At 43.0% G+C, this 16,654-nt stretch overlaps 1 protein-coding gene across 3 annotated transcripts in view; it reads left to right on the forward strand.

Annotated features, from left to right (window-relative positions):
- Window positions 1–16,654, forward strand: part of LOC122554385 (uncharacterized) — a 94,335-nt gene that overhangs the window by 66,178 nt on the left and 11,503 nt on the right. For all 3 annotated transcript variants that reach the window (XM_043699312.2, XM_087990644.1, XM_043699310.2), the window contains exons 14-17: window positions 1,807–1,923; window positions 3,206–3,234; window positions 8,673–8,748; window positions 10,766–10,882. In XM_043699312.2, the coding sequence (XP_043555247.2) occupies window positions 1,807–1,923; window positions 3,206–3,234; window positions 8,673–8,748; window positions 10,766–10,882 (339 nt within the window). The remainder of the gene's footprint in view (window positions 1–1,806; window positions 1,924–3,205; window positions 3,235–8,672; window positions 8,749–10,765; window positions 10,883–16,654) is intronic.

The following is a 16,654-nucleotide window of genomic DNA, read 5'->3' on the forward strand; positions in this document are numbered from 1 at the left end:
ATGTTCTCATTGTTGAAAATCTCCTGGCTTTATGAAGGAAAGCTGCTTTAATGGAATATAATCTTCAGACTTACTTTATCTGGGAAGAACTGTCAAAGAATTGAATAAATGTGTATTTGTAATGCTCTCTCCTAACAATTTTATCATGGTATGAGCTATATATGGCAATCAAGGAAGAGAATCCTAACTAGTTTGTTTTTTATCTTTATGATGGGACACTATTGAATATTTCAACTAATTGAACATCTTCACAGAATTCACTTAGTTTTTCATACCTCTGTGTATAAGTGTATAAAATAAGTATCATAACTCAGTGAGGAGGGAGCTATATATTGTGTGGATTTCTGTGTTTGCTGCTTTGTTTGAATATTTCCTCATTGTTAAGGAATGGAAAAGAGCAAAGCAAGGCAGTTGACATCCCATGTCTTATGGGACTTGACCTCTACAAATACTTGTAAGATCAATTATAACATCAATCTTTCAAGGATCAAATATAAGACTTTGTCTGATCTGTAAAACTGACACATGAAATTATATTGCACAAATATTTCTGCATTTTTATATTTTATATTTTAAACCATTCTCAATTTCATTTCAGACTAACCATATTTGTGTTGTTTTCTTCCTCACTGAACTCAGTAACTCCCCCTTCCTGTCACCAGTTGACCGATTTTCATGTAGATTTGCACAGTGAATGTTCCTGATCTAGCTGTGCTATTAGAGGCTGGGATAATGTTATCAAGCCTGAGCTCCACTTTATTTGTACTGCATCCACTTTGTTTCCATCAAGGGTCAATTGATCGTTATCATTGACTGAGTGTTTGTTTCTCCACCCGAGCCTAGGATACTGTGTGAACGGTTGCGTAACCGTATTATCACTCAGATCAGTTACTGAAAATGTGTTGCTGGAAAAGCGCAGCAGGTCAGGCAGCATCCAAGGAACAGGAGAATCGACGTTTCGGGCATAAGCCCTTCTTCAGGAATCCTGAAGAAGGGCTTATGCCCGAAACGTCGATTCTCCTGTTCCTTGGATGCTGCCTGACCTGCTGCGCTTTTCCAGCAACACATTTTCAGCTCTGATCTCCAGCATCTGCAGTCCCCACTTTCTCCACTCAGATCAGTTAGCCTGACACATAATAAAAATTGGCCCTAAGGCACATTACTCTAAGAAATGAAGTTCCATAGAACATAGAACATAGAAGAATACAGCGCAGTACAGGCCCTTCGGCCCTCGATGTTGCGCCGATCCAAGCCCACCTAACCTACACTAGCCCACTATCCTCCATATGCCTATCCAATGCCCGCTTAAATGCCCATAATGAGGGAGAGTCCACCACTGCTACTGGCAGGGCATTCCATGAACTCACGACTCGCTGAGTAAAGAACCTACCCCTAACATCTGTCCTATACCTACCCCCCCTTAACTTAAAGCTATGCCCCCTTGTAATAGCTGACTCCATACGTGGAAAAAGATTCTCACTGTCGACCCTATCTAAACCCCTAATCATCTTATACACCTCTATCAAGTCACCCCTGTCCTTTTTTCCATCCTTCAATGTAGTGAATTAGCTTATCTTGATGAGGAAACAATTGTTATGTGCTATCACAGCTCCACAGACAAAGAGAATAAACATCAGTCACTTCTTTGCTTGGGACTGATATTCAAAGACCTGGGTAGAAGGATAAAATTGGAGCAACAGCTAAAGTATAAACTTTCTCCAAATATTACTTATTCATGTACATAACAAAAAGATAAGACCCATTTATACGCTCAGGAAACTGTTAACTTTCTTCATGCCAATCTAGGTCTCTTAAAAAAGACCGAATGAAGGAATTGGGAAAACTGTTCAAGAAGGAGATTGGTGATGGAGAAAGGGAGAAGAAGGTAAAAATAAGAAAAGATAAAGAACAAGATCAGCTCAGGTATTTATTAAGAATTCTTACAAGCTGTCTCGTTTTCTCAGTCCACATGCTCTGTCACCCAGCTTGTTTGTTTAAATTTTCTCATTTTCATTTTGCACGGCTGCTTTAGTTTTTTTTTAACCTCACTTTTATGATATGAACTTACATTCCTGGTTTCCGTTTAAAAGGTGGAAGAGAGTTGTCCTGTTGAATGCCTGTCATCCATAGTGAAAGTACCTCGCAGTGTTGTTAGGAAGGAATTTCCAAGAATTTGACATAGCAGTAATGAAGAAATGATGTATGTTGATGACAGGATGATATCTGACTTTGGAAGAATGGCTGTATAAAACTGTAAGACAAAGGAGCAGAAATTAAGCCATTTGGCTCATCGGGTCTGCTCTGCCATTCATAGCCGGCAGGTTTCTTAATCCAATTCTCCTGCCTTTTCCCCACAACCTTTGTAATCTACTCTAGAGGTTGTGATGGTTGTGTTTCCATGCATTGTCTGCCCTTATCCTTCTAGGTCGTGGAGGTTGCAGATTTGGATGGTGCGTACAAGTCCATGCAAGATCCTGTAGTGCATCTTGTAGAATAAAATGTGCCCACTGCCTCCACTGTGTGCTGGTGGTGGGGGAGTGAGACTGGAGTGGTCAACTGTTTTCTCTGTCTCTCTGTGTTACTGTCAAACTGTACAAAAGAGCAACAAGCCAATTTTACTGCAGCACCTTCCTCTTGCAATACAATTTCCCAGTTGTCGTTTTCAATAATGTCTTATACATCTGACAGATCTAATATTTGTCTGACACTTGACTGCATACATTCTGTATCAGCCATTGAACATGCCTCGATATTTTTTCCCAGCATTGTTCACCATCTCTAGTTACTGAATAATTGAAATGTAATTTAAATAATTGTGAAATTTCACACAACTCTTAAATTTACTCCAGGGTAGATGAGCAGAGACTATTCTTAATGTTTTTCATATATTTCACGATATAGAAAGATGCCTAGAGGATACAAGCATTATTAGCCATAATTTAAAGCTAAATCTTAGGTAGGATAAATTTGAAGAGGATATTTAGGATATTGTTAATTTTTTAAATGGTTTGAATGATTCTGGTAAGACAAACAACATCTCTTATTCTCAGTACTGCAATAAAATGTCAGTCTAGATTATGTGCTTAATTCCTGAAATGGGATCCGAACCCAAAATCCTCTACTCTGGTGAGGCTGTTGTTAACAGTGTTTAGTTTAAAATTAGATGTTATTTCTCAACTCATTTATCCATTTTATATTTCCACAGTGCAAATTCAAGATCACAATCTACTTTATGTAAGTAGTATGTTACTGAGGTGGTTTAAAATTTGTTTCAAATATTATTGGCTTTATTTGAAGTACAATGGTCATCAAGACTATGAAGTAATTAAAAAGTTCCTTATCTTAATTAACCCAAAAATGTGACTGATCATTTACTTTTATGCAATGTTACTGATGTGCAATAAATAGGTGTAGCTCAAAGACATTCAAAGTTAGTTGAGCATGCAGTTCCTTAAGGAGGTGAAACTAGTTTGTGTATTGTTTTTACGTCCACATTAAATAGAAACTTGCTCCCAATTTTACCACAGCAACTCTTAAGTGACTGTATGATCCAGTTATGTAGGTTTCACCAATGGTTATGGAGCTTTGCTGGTGGCAGGTAAAATCTAGAACCTTGAATCCTGAACGCTCATCTAATTCTGATATTTGAAAGAAATATCGACATGTCAGATCCACACTGTCATGATCTCCACAGAGACTAATATCATTTAAAATGGATTCCAGGTATTAGTTAAAGAATGGGATAGATTTAATATTTTTAACACATTTTACTGTATCATATTACACAAAGCACATTTTATTTTTTATTTATTTTGTTGTGGGTGTCACTGGCTGGCCAGCCAGTTGCTAGTTGCCCTTCGTGCTAAGCTGCCTTCTGAGCTGCATCCTTGATGTCAAGGGCTGTCACTCTGACCTCCCATCCAGAATTCTGCACTTTGTCCATGTTTAAACCTAAGGCTGTAATGAGGTCAGGAGCTTAGTGGCCGTGGCAAAATCTAAATCGGGTGTCATTGAGCACATGCCGGCAACACCTTCTATCAATTTACTAATGACTCATCTTCCGACTTGGCACCTTCCAAACACACGGCATCAACTTTGATTTCACCAGTTTCCTCATCTCCCCTCCCCTATACCTCATTCCACATCCAACCCTCCAACTCGGCACCACCCTTTTGAATTGTCCAACCTGTCCATCTTGCTTCCCACCTATCACCATCACCTCCCACTGGCATTTACCTTTCACCTTCCCAGCTACCTTCCCACCTTCCTATTTACCCCTCAGCCCCCTTCCCCCACCTACATTCCTGATGAAGGACTTATGCTTGAAACCTTGATTCTGCTGCTCCTTGGATGCTGCCTGACCTGTGCTTTTCCAGTGCCACACTTTTTGACTGTAAAACACTGGGGACCACTGGAGGAGGCTGAGATGGATCATCCACTCAGCACTTCTGGCTGAAGATTTTTGTGAATGCTTCTGTCTTATCTTTTGCACTGATGTGCTTAGCTCTTCAGTCATTGAGGATGGGGATATTTGAGGAGCTGCGCCCTCTTCCTGTGTGTTGTTTAATTGTCCTCCACCATTCACAACTGGATGTGGCAGAACTGCAGAGCTTAGGTCTGATCCATTGGTTTCACTTAGTTCCATCTATCGTTGCTGCTTATGCTGTTTAGCATGCAAGTAATCCTATTTGGTATCTTTGCCAGGTTGGCACCTTATTTTTAGCCTGGTGCTGCTTCTTGCATGCCCTTCTGTACTCTGCATTGAGCCAGCGTTGATCCCCTGACTTGATGGTAATGGTACAGTGTGACAAATACCAGATCATGAGATTGCAGATTGTATTGGAGTTCAATTCTGTTGCTGCTTATGGTTCACAGTGTCTCGTGGATGCCCAGATTTGAGTTGCTAGATCTGTTCACCATTTAACACAGTATTGGTGTGACACAACCCAAAGGAGGATATTCTCAATGTGATGGTGGGACTTTGTCTCCACAAGGACCTTGTAGTAATCAATCTTACAAATATTGGCATGATCAGATGCATCTGCAGCCAGTGGATTGGTGAGGAAGAAGTCAACTATGCTTTTCCCACTTGGTTCCCTCCATCTGCTGCAGATCCAGTCTAGCAGCTACGTCCTTTAGGACCTGACCAGCTCTATCTGTCATGCTGCTGCCAAGCCACTCTTGGTGATGGGACATTGAAATCCCCCACCCTGTGCATGTTTTGTACCCTTTCCACCCTCATTGCTTCCTCAAATTGTTGCTCAATGTAGAGGAGTACTGATTCCTCAGCCAAGGGAGGACAGGATGTGATAATTAGAAGGTGGTTTCCTTGCCCATGTTTAACCTGATACCACTAGACCTCATGGGGTCAGAGTCAATGTTGAGGCCTCCCAACTACATACCACTGTGCCATCACCTCTGCTGAGTCTGTTGGACAGGCTCTTACCAGAGATGGTAATGGTGGTGGCTGGGACATTATCTGAAAGGTAAAAAACAATGACTGCAGATGCTGGAAACCAGATTCTGGATCAGTGGTGCTGGAAGAGCACAGCAATTCAGGCAGCATCCGACGAGCAGCAAAATCGACGTTTCGGGCAAAAGCCCTTCATCAGGAAGATGATTTCATGAGTATGACTATGTTGGGCTGTTGCTTGACTAATTTGTGAAACAGAGTTGAAAAATATGGTGTTGGAAAAACACAGCAGGCCAGGCAGCATCCGAGGAGGAGGAGAATAGACGTTTCGGGCAGAAGCCCTTCTTCAGGGAGTGCTTATGCCCGAAACGTCGATTCTCCTGCTTCTCGGATGCTGCCTGGCCTGCTGTGTTTTTTCAGCACCACATTTTCCAACTCTGGTCTCCAGCATCTGCAGTCCTCACATTCTCCTAGTTTGTGAAACACAGTCCTACATTTGATGTGAGCCCTCCGATGCTGGTAAGTCGGACTTTTCAGGGTCAACAGGGCTACTTTTGTAACTTCTCCAGTGCCTGGGTCAATGTCAGGTAGTCCATCCAGTTTCATTTCTTTGTTGAGAATTTGTAGTGATTGATAGAACTGAATGGCTTTCTAAGCCTTTTCAGAGTCATTTGCATTATTGTGGGTCTAAAATCATATGTAGGCCAGAACAGGTGAGGATGGCAGATTTTCCTGAAGGACATTACTGAACCAGAGAGGTTTCCCTGACAAATCTCAATGATTTCAAGGTCATCAGAAGATCCTTAAATTCAGATGGTTTTTCTGGATTCAAATTCCACCATCAATTTGCTAAACACTTTAAGTTTTGTGTGTAATTTGTGCTTCAAGTTCCAAGAGAAACATTGCCCTTTTATCATTACTTCCACTGAATGATAATCCTTATAACAATCAGTCCACATTTGCTTCTAGCTTCCAGTGGATTCCTATTACCCCTTTTCACTGATTATTAACTTCCAGTGATCATCTCTAGACACGTTCCCTCATTTTCAGACTGATTTTGTTTTTAACAAAAGCAGCCACTATCAGCAAGTAAAGCTGTTTCTGATGATTACTACCTTTTTGGGCATGTTTCCTCACTTTCTGCTTTTAAGACATTCCTGAAAACCAACCTGTTTGACCAAACACTTAGTCACTTTGGATAGCTCAGGGCCATAATTTGTTTCATAAGATCCCTGTGAAATATCATTGAACATTTCATCATGTTAAAGTTGCTATAGAAATAAAAACTTCCACATACTGCAAATCATGCAAAAGCTTTGATTGTTTCAAACTCACCACCGCTCAGTCCTTTCCAGTTCTCACTAAATGTTACAGGTGTTCTGGAAAAGTCACTGGAGAAAGCTCAGAAGTTGAACCCATAGCGCAATACCAAATTTTCTTCTCGCTCTCAATGTCAATGTCAATGTCAACTACAATGTCAATATTTCTCAGATTTTCTGTTAATATAGAGACCTAGAAAATAGGAGCAATTGGCCATTTAGCCCTTAAAACCTGCTGTGGCATTCAATTTGATCATGGCTGATCATCCAAATCATTAACCTGTTCCCATTTTCTTTCCAAATCCTTTGATCCTGTTTGAATATTTTCAAAAAGGAATTAGATATAATTCTATGTTTAGACTTCAACCACTTTCTGGGGCAGACAGTTCCACAGGTTCACTGGGTGAAGAAGTTTCTCCTCCTCTCAGTCCTAAATAGCCTACCCCATATACTTGCACTAACACCCTGGTTCTGGACTCCCCTGCTCTGACTGTGATAATTATCTCAACTTGGATCATTTATTCAATGGATAAGCTTAAGTAATTGTAAGATTGCAGCTTATTTTAACATTGTCTTGTCAGGTACTCATTACTGGACTTTGTATATCATACAAATGTCTTGTATAAAATCGTATTAAAATTCTGCTCCAGAGCATTTCATAGACAACAGGTTCCGAGGAGCAGCAAAATCGACAGTTCGGGCAAAAGCCCTTCTTCAGGAATGGAGGCAGGCACACCCCCCATTTATCTCTCATACCCAGAGGCTCCCTGCCTCCATTCCTGATGAAGGGCTTTTGCCTGAAACGTCGATTTTCCTGCTCCTCAGATGCTGCCTGACCTGCTGTGCTTTTCCAGCACCACTCTAATCTAAACTCTGGTTTTCAGTATCTGCAGTCCTCACTGTTAACTAGTTGATTTTAACTTTACTGCGAATCCTATTGCAAGGATGCCTACCTTGAAGAGGTTCTCCTCTCTCCACAAGAATCTCAGTGGGTCTCTCTCTCTCTCACTGCAACCCCCAGGTCATCTCCTCTGCCCCACTCCCTATTTATCTCTCCACCCTGGAGGCTGCCCACCTCCATTCCTGATGAAGGGCTTTTGCCCGAAACATCTATTTCCCGGCTCCTCGGATGCTGCCTGACCTGCTGTGCTTTTCCAGCACCACTCTGATCTAAACTCTATTTTTAAATAGTGCTTTTAATGTACAGAATTGACCAAAATGTTTAATAAAAAATGACGAGCTGGAGTAATTTTTTAGGCCATTGAGGACAGATGACTGAAATATAGCCAGAGAGGTTAAAGAAGGAGGGGGGAGCACCCTGTTGTGGCACAGTGAGTCCCCGCCACCATTATTCCAGAGGTGGGTAACAACATCTCTGAACAGGTTGGTTATAATAATAGGTTAAATTAAAAAACATCAAAGGAAAAGGGAGTGGCTTTCTAAAGACTGTCATGACCGGAATTGAGAGTTCAGAGAAAGAAGCTATTATCGTGTTAAAGTAGACTAAAGATTGGAGAGTTGAGATCGTGCAGAGATGTAAACATGAGGATAATTTTAAGATGCTGAGGATCAGGAGCCATTTCAACTCTGAGGACCGAGATCTTGGGTATGGGCAATTTGGTGCAGCATTGAATATGGCAGTAGAGTGTTGGGGAACTGAAGTTTGTGGAGAATGAGCAACCAATCAAAATGCTAAAGGTCAGACCCTGGGGTGAAAGTGGTTAGAAGTACATGAGTTCAGCTGTAGAATGACTGGATAAGCAGGAAAGCATGTGCTACTATGGAGGTGGAATTAGGTAGTCTTTATAGAGAATGATATGAATGCAAATGGTTAAACAGGACACCAACATTATTCGTCTTTCTAAGGTTCAATGTGTTTTGACATTTGTCTTATCTTAAGTTCTTTTGACTTGTTTCTAATCAACTTTTATATTCCTTAGCTATAACTAATTCAGAAAGCAGTGCAAGCGGTGTGTATGAAGATCTTAACAGTGTGAAGGAATATGGTGATTTTGAGTAAGTGATTAAATTGCCAGTGTCACTTGTCATGTAAGGACTATGAACATTGGCGCAGGAGTAGATCATTCAGTTCACAAGCCTGCTGTATCATTTAAGAGCATGACTGATCATTAACATCAATGCGGTTTTCCCATGCTATTCCCTTATCCCTTGATATCATCAGTATCAAGAGATATATTGATCTCTGCCTTGAATTTATTCTGTGGCTGAGCTTCCATATCGCTCTGGGTAGAGAATTCCAAAGATTCACTACCCACTGAGTGAAGAAATGCCTCTTCATTTCAGTCTGGAATAGCTTGTCCCTAATATAAAATAAAACAAAGAACTGCACATGCTGGAGATCTGAAACAAAGTTTATCCTTAATACTGACACTGTGTCACATGATTCTAGATCCCTAAGCCAGAAGAAACCTCCCTTCTGTATCTACCCTGTCATTGTCCTAAATCTCTCCATATAGGACAATTGTCTCGGAAATAATTTGTTGAACCTACAAGAAAAAGCATCCAAATTGACCAGAAAAATCAACAGCCCTGAGGACTGTGGGCAGTTTAGATCTCAGCAGACATGTACAAAGGGATTTATTTAAGAAAGAGAAAATAGAGATGAGTGTCGAGCAGGGAACATAAAACGGACAGGAAAACTTTCTAGAGGCACTTAAAGAGACAAAGATTGGTGAAGACAAATACCTTCTGATCAGTAACAAGGGAATTTATAATGGAGAACAAAGAAGTGGCTGACAAACTACATACAGGTGGTTCTGATATAACGCACATTTCTTCAATGCAATGCCAATTGGCTATAACACGATTGAAGAATTTAGACCATGATTTGTAAAACGCGAACTTTGTTTACCTGACTGGCTATAAAGCAGTTCTAGTCCCATTAGTTTACATGGCGCTGCTATTATACAAATTTCTTATAACTCTGACCTGTTCATGTCATCTTCAAACCTCTTTGCATTCTCCTCTCCACGCATATTCACACCTAGTTTTATGTCATCTGTGAAATTGTATATATTAATTTTGGTTCCACATCCAATTCATCAATATTGATTGTGTATAGTTGGCCCAAGCACTGATCTTTGCAGTACCACACTGGTCATTGCTAATCAACCTAAGAATGATGCATTTATTCATACTCTGTATTCTTTCCATTAGCCAATTCTTGATCCACTCTCATCCTCTGGGCTCTGATTGTGTGTGCTAAATTCCTGTGTGGGACCTTATTGAAAGCCTTCTAAAAATCAAAAAAATTCATACCCACCTGTTTTTGTAACATCCTCCAAAGGGCCTAATAATTTTGGCAAACTTGATTTCCCTTTTATTAATCCAAATTTACTCTTCCCAATCAGATAATTTTCTTAATGTCTAGTTGTTGTATCCTTTATAATATATTTTATTATTTTTTTGCTCCTACAATTTAACAAGCCAGTAGTTTCCTATTTTCACTTTCCCTCTTATCTCAAATTGTACAGTTACACTTGCAACTTTCCAATCTGCAGGAACTGTCTAGATAGAGTAGAGATTTGAAAGAAGACCACTAAGGCATCAATTATCTTAGTTGCTACCTCTTCCATTATCCTAGAATGTCGATCTTCCAGTCCTATGATTTATTAACTTGTGTTCCCTTAATTTCTGTATCTTTTTGTTACTAAAACTATTTTTTTCAGTTTATTATTCCAATTAGTCCCTTTGCTGACTGTGATTTCTGGGAAATGGCTTGTATGTATGTCCTTTCTTCATTGTCATGGTTCATTATTATGGTATGATTCTAGACAGATTCTCTGTGGCCATTTTTGTTGCCCACTCGATGAGTATCAGCAGGTTGCAAGCAGTAGTGGGAAATTTTAATGTTTTCTTGAACTCCATGTTTACCAAGATAATAATATTGTACGTATTGTATGTCAATGATATTTTAAACATCCAGAAGTTTCATGTATCTTTCCTAGGGAGATTAGAGGAAAGTACTAAATTAGTTTATTTTCCCCCGGCATTTTACTATGTCCTTTTATAGAGACAGAACTTCAAAATCCGATCCAAATAAAAATGGTTGGGCAAATATCTTCAGGAAACGTGAAGAAAATGTAAAGAGGACCGAAGAAATTAACACAAAGGTACAAGAAGCTGAAAGGTATTGTGAATTGTGTCTCTACTTTTGACACCTAGAGAAAATGGCATGTTTATAGATTACTGTTGTAGTTATCAATTTCCAATAATGGTAGTTGTAGAGTTTGAACTTGCTGAATTTTAATTCCGATTGCACAAATTTCATAGAGATATACAGCACAGAAACATACCCTTCGGTCCAACACGTCTATGCCGACCATATATCCTAAATAAATCTAGTCCTATTTGCCAGCACTTGGCCTATATCTCTCTAAACCCTTCCTATCCATATACCCATCCAAATGCCTCTTTAAATGTTGTAATTGTACCAGCCTCCACCACTTCGTCTGGCAGCTCATTCCATACATGTACCACCCTCTGTGTGGAAAACATTGCCCCTTAGGTCCTTTTTAAATCTTTCCCCTCTCACCTTAAACTTATGCTCTCTAGATCTGGACTTTCCCACCCCAGGGAAAAGACCTTGTCTATTTAACCTATCCATGCCCCTCATGATTTTATAAACCTCTATAAGGTCACCCCTTAGCCTCTGACACTCAAGGAAAACAGCCTATACAGCACCCCCCAATCCTGGCAAGATCCTTGTAGATCTTTTCTGAACCCTTCCTTTAGGAGGAAGATCAGAAATGTGCACAATGTTTTTCCCACTAACTTCTGCTTAATGTAGCATGTGGTCCTGCTAATTTTCTCAAAGTGTCTGAGATTTAGAAACTCTTGATAGATTTTTGAGTGTGGACAGTATTTTGGTCAAGAATGAATATAATTGCATTAGTACTTATTCCCCAGTTGGTATATTCACTTTTGTTGTATCTTAAACAGTTTATTAAGTTAAGAAAGCAAATCTTTTGCAGTGGTGGCAGATTTTAGTAAGATTTTCTAACATATGCATACCAGGAGAACTGGAGCAGTTTACCATGCTTAATAATATGTTAATCTAGTTCAGCGGAGTGCATTGTTCAAAGGCTTTGGTCCAACTCGTCAGCATATTCTGAGCATTATTGGTGGGATCATCCTCTTGCATTTCTCTTCTCGCACTGCCAGCAACATGCTGCAGAGCTGACAACTCTTTAAAAACCTTGCGGCAGCGTATCACCTCATTCTCGCCATCTGCAAATTCTGTCATACTGATTGCTCAAGATAAAAATAGTGTTGATTTCAGAATGCAAATTCCCTTTCCAAGGTGTGCAAGATAGGGGACTCTGCGACCCCCATCAGGCACTCTGCTTCCCTTCCCAAGAACAAAGACACGGAGGAGTTCGTCCAAAACTATTTATTCAATTCTGCAGAACCGGGTGTTACCTCAATGGCTTCCCACGAGGCGCACACACAGATTGTAATCCCCGCACGTTATATACATGTAGGAGTGGGCGGGGCCTTCTACTGTCTCAGCCAATCAGTGTTAAAGTTCCCCACTGTCCTCCTGATGTATGAGATTATTTGGTTATTCACCCAGCCAATCAGTGTTCGAGTTCCCCGCTTCTCCCTTATATGGATGATGACGTACAGCCGTGGTTGTGGGCGGTCCCTCAGCCACGAGGAAAGCTGTTTCCATTGTTCCATTCATGAAAATCTGGGGGAGTGTCTGCTCGTGTTTACTACAAGGTAGAGAAGACTAAAATGGTGGCTTTGTACTTACTATGTGCTTACTACAGCAGTTAATGATTTAAAAATTACACCACCCCCTACAAATCCCCCGTGTCTTTTCTTACGGTTTGTAATTTTTAAACTGGGAGTTTCTTCTCCAGGGCGTCCAATAGCTCCCGAGCTTGTTTATCAAGCTGCCCGTCTCTAATGCTACCCCCGCCCAAGAGGGATTCAGACTGTTCTATCTCGAGGTTCATCCTTTCGACCTGCCCATAAGGAACATCCCTCTTAGTAAGGGCGGTTTCGATCAGTCGCTGAGTTAACCCCCTGGCGCAGGGAATGATACAACACCCAAGGGCAGTGAGTACCCCTGCCACCACTATACATGAGACGAGAAAGGAAACGACCACCCCCTTCCATTTACCGAACCAAGCTTCCAACCAACCCGTGAGGCCAGAATCAATGCCCGAGTTTTCGGCGAGTTCATCCACCAATGTGGTGAGCCCATCCAGGGCGCGGGTGATGGACCCATCAGGGGCTGTGTTGTTGGGGATGAAAGTGCAGCACTGAGTGCCTATCATGACACAAACACCCCCCTTCTCTGCTAACATCATGTCCAGGGCCAACCTATTTTCCCACGCCATTCTGCTAGTGGCGTCTAGTTGTTCTGCTATTCCCTTCACTGCATCCCGAGTATAATTAATGAACCTCTGCTGATTGTAGTAAATATAATTAATCCAATCCACGTTCTTATTGATAGTCACCCACCAGAACAGTGACGACTCAAAACCCGCCGCTATCTGGTTCCTAGCCTTGTACTCATCAGGAACACCCCTGGGGACCCCTATGACATCTAAATATATATTATCATCAAAAGAGGTCTCCAAAGCCCTTAGTTCTTCTACTGGAACGGGGTTGCTCTTGTTTTTCGAATGCCACGGTGAATGGGATGGCCAATTGAACGATTGCACAAGTGCCCGCCCATTTTTGGGGCAGGGTCGGTCGCAGAATCCTCCCACCACAGTACCACCAGAGGTCTGCCCTAGGCACATGAATGTGGGAGTAATTCCTGCCCCCGGTAGTTTCGTTGACCCGCCGAATTGATCCGCTGCACTTGTCAAATGTCCCCACATCATTGTCCCATTGCGGTCCCGTCCGAGAGACGCAGGCTTGGTGCGTACCCGTTACCCCTGTGAATGATGGAGGGCGGGGCGCCCCTTTAGACCTGACGGGAGGAAACTTCAAACTTAAGGGTCGACAAGTGGGGTCGTTCCAGGCCTCTCGGTCCTGGTACAGCCTTACCATGCAGTCCAAGGCTTGTGGATGTTTCTCCCATCCCAGCGGGAATGGGACCACCTGAGGGTTAGGACGGGCACCCGTAGCAATCACTCTTTTTCATGCTCCTTACCGTATATTTGACCCATTCCATCCAGGCATTCGCCTCCCCGTATCCCGTTTCTATTTCAAAGGTCCTTTCCAAGTCCATCACCTCAATTATCCTAACCTTTTCCTGCTCATCGGGGGTGGATGAGGCCCCAGACCCAGCTTCAATGACCGTGATGGTTGTGCAGCACAGCTGCAACCCCTTCTGTCCTGCCTGGCCCCCAACCCTAATACCCAGGATCGTTCCATTAAGGCTCGTCCCGTTGTTCCCCAAGGTCTTTATGGTCAGATAGAGTGGATTGCACTGATTCTGCTCACAATTCCACCCAGGGGTGATGGGATCACGGACAATTGACACCATAGCCTGGACCCCGGGGGCCGGAGGCCTATTGATGCCTTCTTTGCCATGCAACTGTAATACTAACGTCTGACCCTGGAATCCCCTTTCTCTCTCTAGGTTACGCTTAGTCTGATTCAGTTCACTTTTAGTCGCACAGGGCACCAACCCACATAGGTCTAAACTAAGTGTCTGTGTTGGCTTGTTGGCGGGAATGGAGATGGAGAGCCACCGACGGTCCTCTGCCTGTTTTTTCCCAGAGGCCGAATTGGGTAACACGCACACTATGACCCAGCCGAAGGATAATGGCAAAGCAAGTTAACAATACGATTGACTGCATTTTGTTGCAACACTCGTGTCCGGCCAGAGGACACAGTCCTTTAAACTCGCCAAAGTCCAATTAGTCTGTTCTCAGGGTCTCTGTTCCTTAGATGCCTCTGTCAGAGAGGTTTGTTCGTCCTCCGTCGGTTGTGGCACCGGTCCCTTGATCCGAGTATAATGTGTCCAGCCCTTTTCGGCCGTGCGGACAGCCGTTTCGGTAGTCAAAAGTACTAGGAAGGGACCGTCCCAAGTTGGTTCGAGGGTACGTTGCTTCCAGCTTTTAATCAGGACCCACTGACCCGGCTTGATGGTGTGCACCGCGAACTCGAGGGGCGGCGTCTGTGCCAAAAGTCCCTGTTGGCGTAAACGAGATAGAGCAGACCCCAGAGCCACCACATATTTTTGCACAAACATGTCCCGAGACTCGAATAAGGGAGGTTCTCCCTTCGGTCCATGGAACGGGAGGCCAAACAGCATTTCGTAAGGGGAGACGCCCAAATCCCGTCTTGGCTGGGTGCGAATTTACAACAGGGCGAGGGGTAGGCATTTGGTAACTGTCTTCAGGCCCTGCTTCCCTTCCCAAGAGATGGGGTATTGGCGCACTCTGACGTCGGGGCTCTGGGGCTTTAATTTTACCTCCACAGGTCGAATTGTGAGCCCCCCCGGTTCCCTTTGGCGACCCAAACCCTAGGGTCTATCTCTGTCAATCGGGACTCACTAAGGTATGACATGGTGATGGCTAATTCTTCCTCTTCTCCCACTTCTATTCGTAGTCCGAAACGGACTATTAAATCCCGTCCCAACAACCCATAGGGAAGGTGCGGGAGGTGAAGGAGTTCCACTTGGAGCTCCTCCTCCTCCAGCCGCAAGGATTGTGGTTCAAATATTCTTGCACTGAAAACCCCACCCTTTACTCCTGAAATGTTTAATGTTTTAGCCTGGAAGCCAACCCCCCTAGGATGGAGGGGGATTGAGGACCTGCCGGCGCCTGTGTCAACTAAGAAAGTAACATCTTGTCTAAATGGGCCCACCCGTAAATTTACCAGGGGTTCTTGGTAGGCCCGTGTTCCGATCCTCCCCTGACTTCCCTAATCCATTTGTTCGCGCTCCATTTCATACATCCCTTCTCGCTCCCTTTTAAAATCGGGACAATCCCTCTTGAAGTGTCCCAGTTTCCCGCAATAGTAACATCCGGCCGCCTGAGGCCGTTCGATTCCATAAGATCCTCCTCTCCCACTTCTGCCCCGTCTCGCTCCTCTCCCTCTCCAACTTTCCCTCGACCTTCCTCTTTCCATCCCATAACCTTCTTCCCCCATTCTGGTGGATTTATAAGCTTCCCGTACGGCTGCCACCATCATTTTTGTCTTCTGTTTCTCCCTTATTACATCCCTCTGAACGTACACCTTCTGTGCTTCCCGTAATAATTCTGCAACATCTTTTTCAGCCCAATCCTCCACTTTCTGTAATTTCTTCTGAATGTCAGGCCATGACTTAGTCACAAAGTGCACCTTAAGCATGCCCTTGCCTATTTCCCCATCGGGGTCTAAACCTGAATACTTTCGCATGGACTCCCGCAAACGGTCTAAAAACTCACTCGGGGATTCATCCTTTTTCTGTCCAACTTCGAATGCTTTCGCTAAATTCCGCTGTTTAGGCACGCAGGTTTTGATTCCCCTGATTATAAGGTTTCTGAGGTCTGTCATATTAGCCCGTCCCCCCTCGTCATTATGATCCCACCGGGGGTCCTCTAAGGGGTACTTCTGCTCTCCACGCTGAGGGCCGTCCTGATGCTCCCTATCCCAAATGGCCATTGCACTATTCCGGATCATGACAATTTCATCGTAATTAAATAGTATTCTCATCATGGCCTGCAATTCGGCTCTTGTGTATATACTGGGCCCCAGAAATTGATCTAATTGTGTTCCCACACTGACGGGGTCGTCCAGTAGTTCATTACGGAGTTGTCGGATATCCCCAGAATTTAAAGGTTGTACTACGAATCCGGTCCGTTCGTTCCCAAACGGCACCTCTCGTAAAGGGTTCATCTGTTCAACATTGTTAACCCTCTCAACACCCAATCTCTCTTCTTGATCTCTCCGCATCTCAATTCGGGCTGATCTCCTAATGCCTGGGGTGGGCTCTTCTTCCCTTCCT

Source organism: Chiloscyllium plagiosum, unplaced genomic scaffold (genome assembly GCF_037043375.1).
Source record: "Chiloscyllium plagiosum isolate Xiang-an unplaced genomic scaffold, Cpla_swu_hap1 HiC_scaffold_9, whole genome shotgun sequence".
Classification (NCBI taxonomy): domain Eukaryota; kingdom Metazoa; phylum Chordata; class Chondrichthyes; order Orectolobiformes; family Hemiscylliidae; genus Chiloscyllium; species Chiloscyllium plagiosum.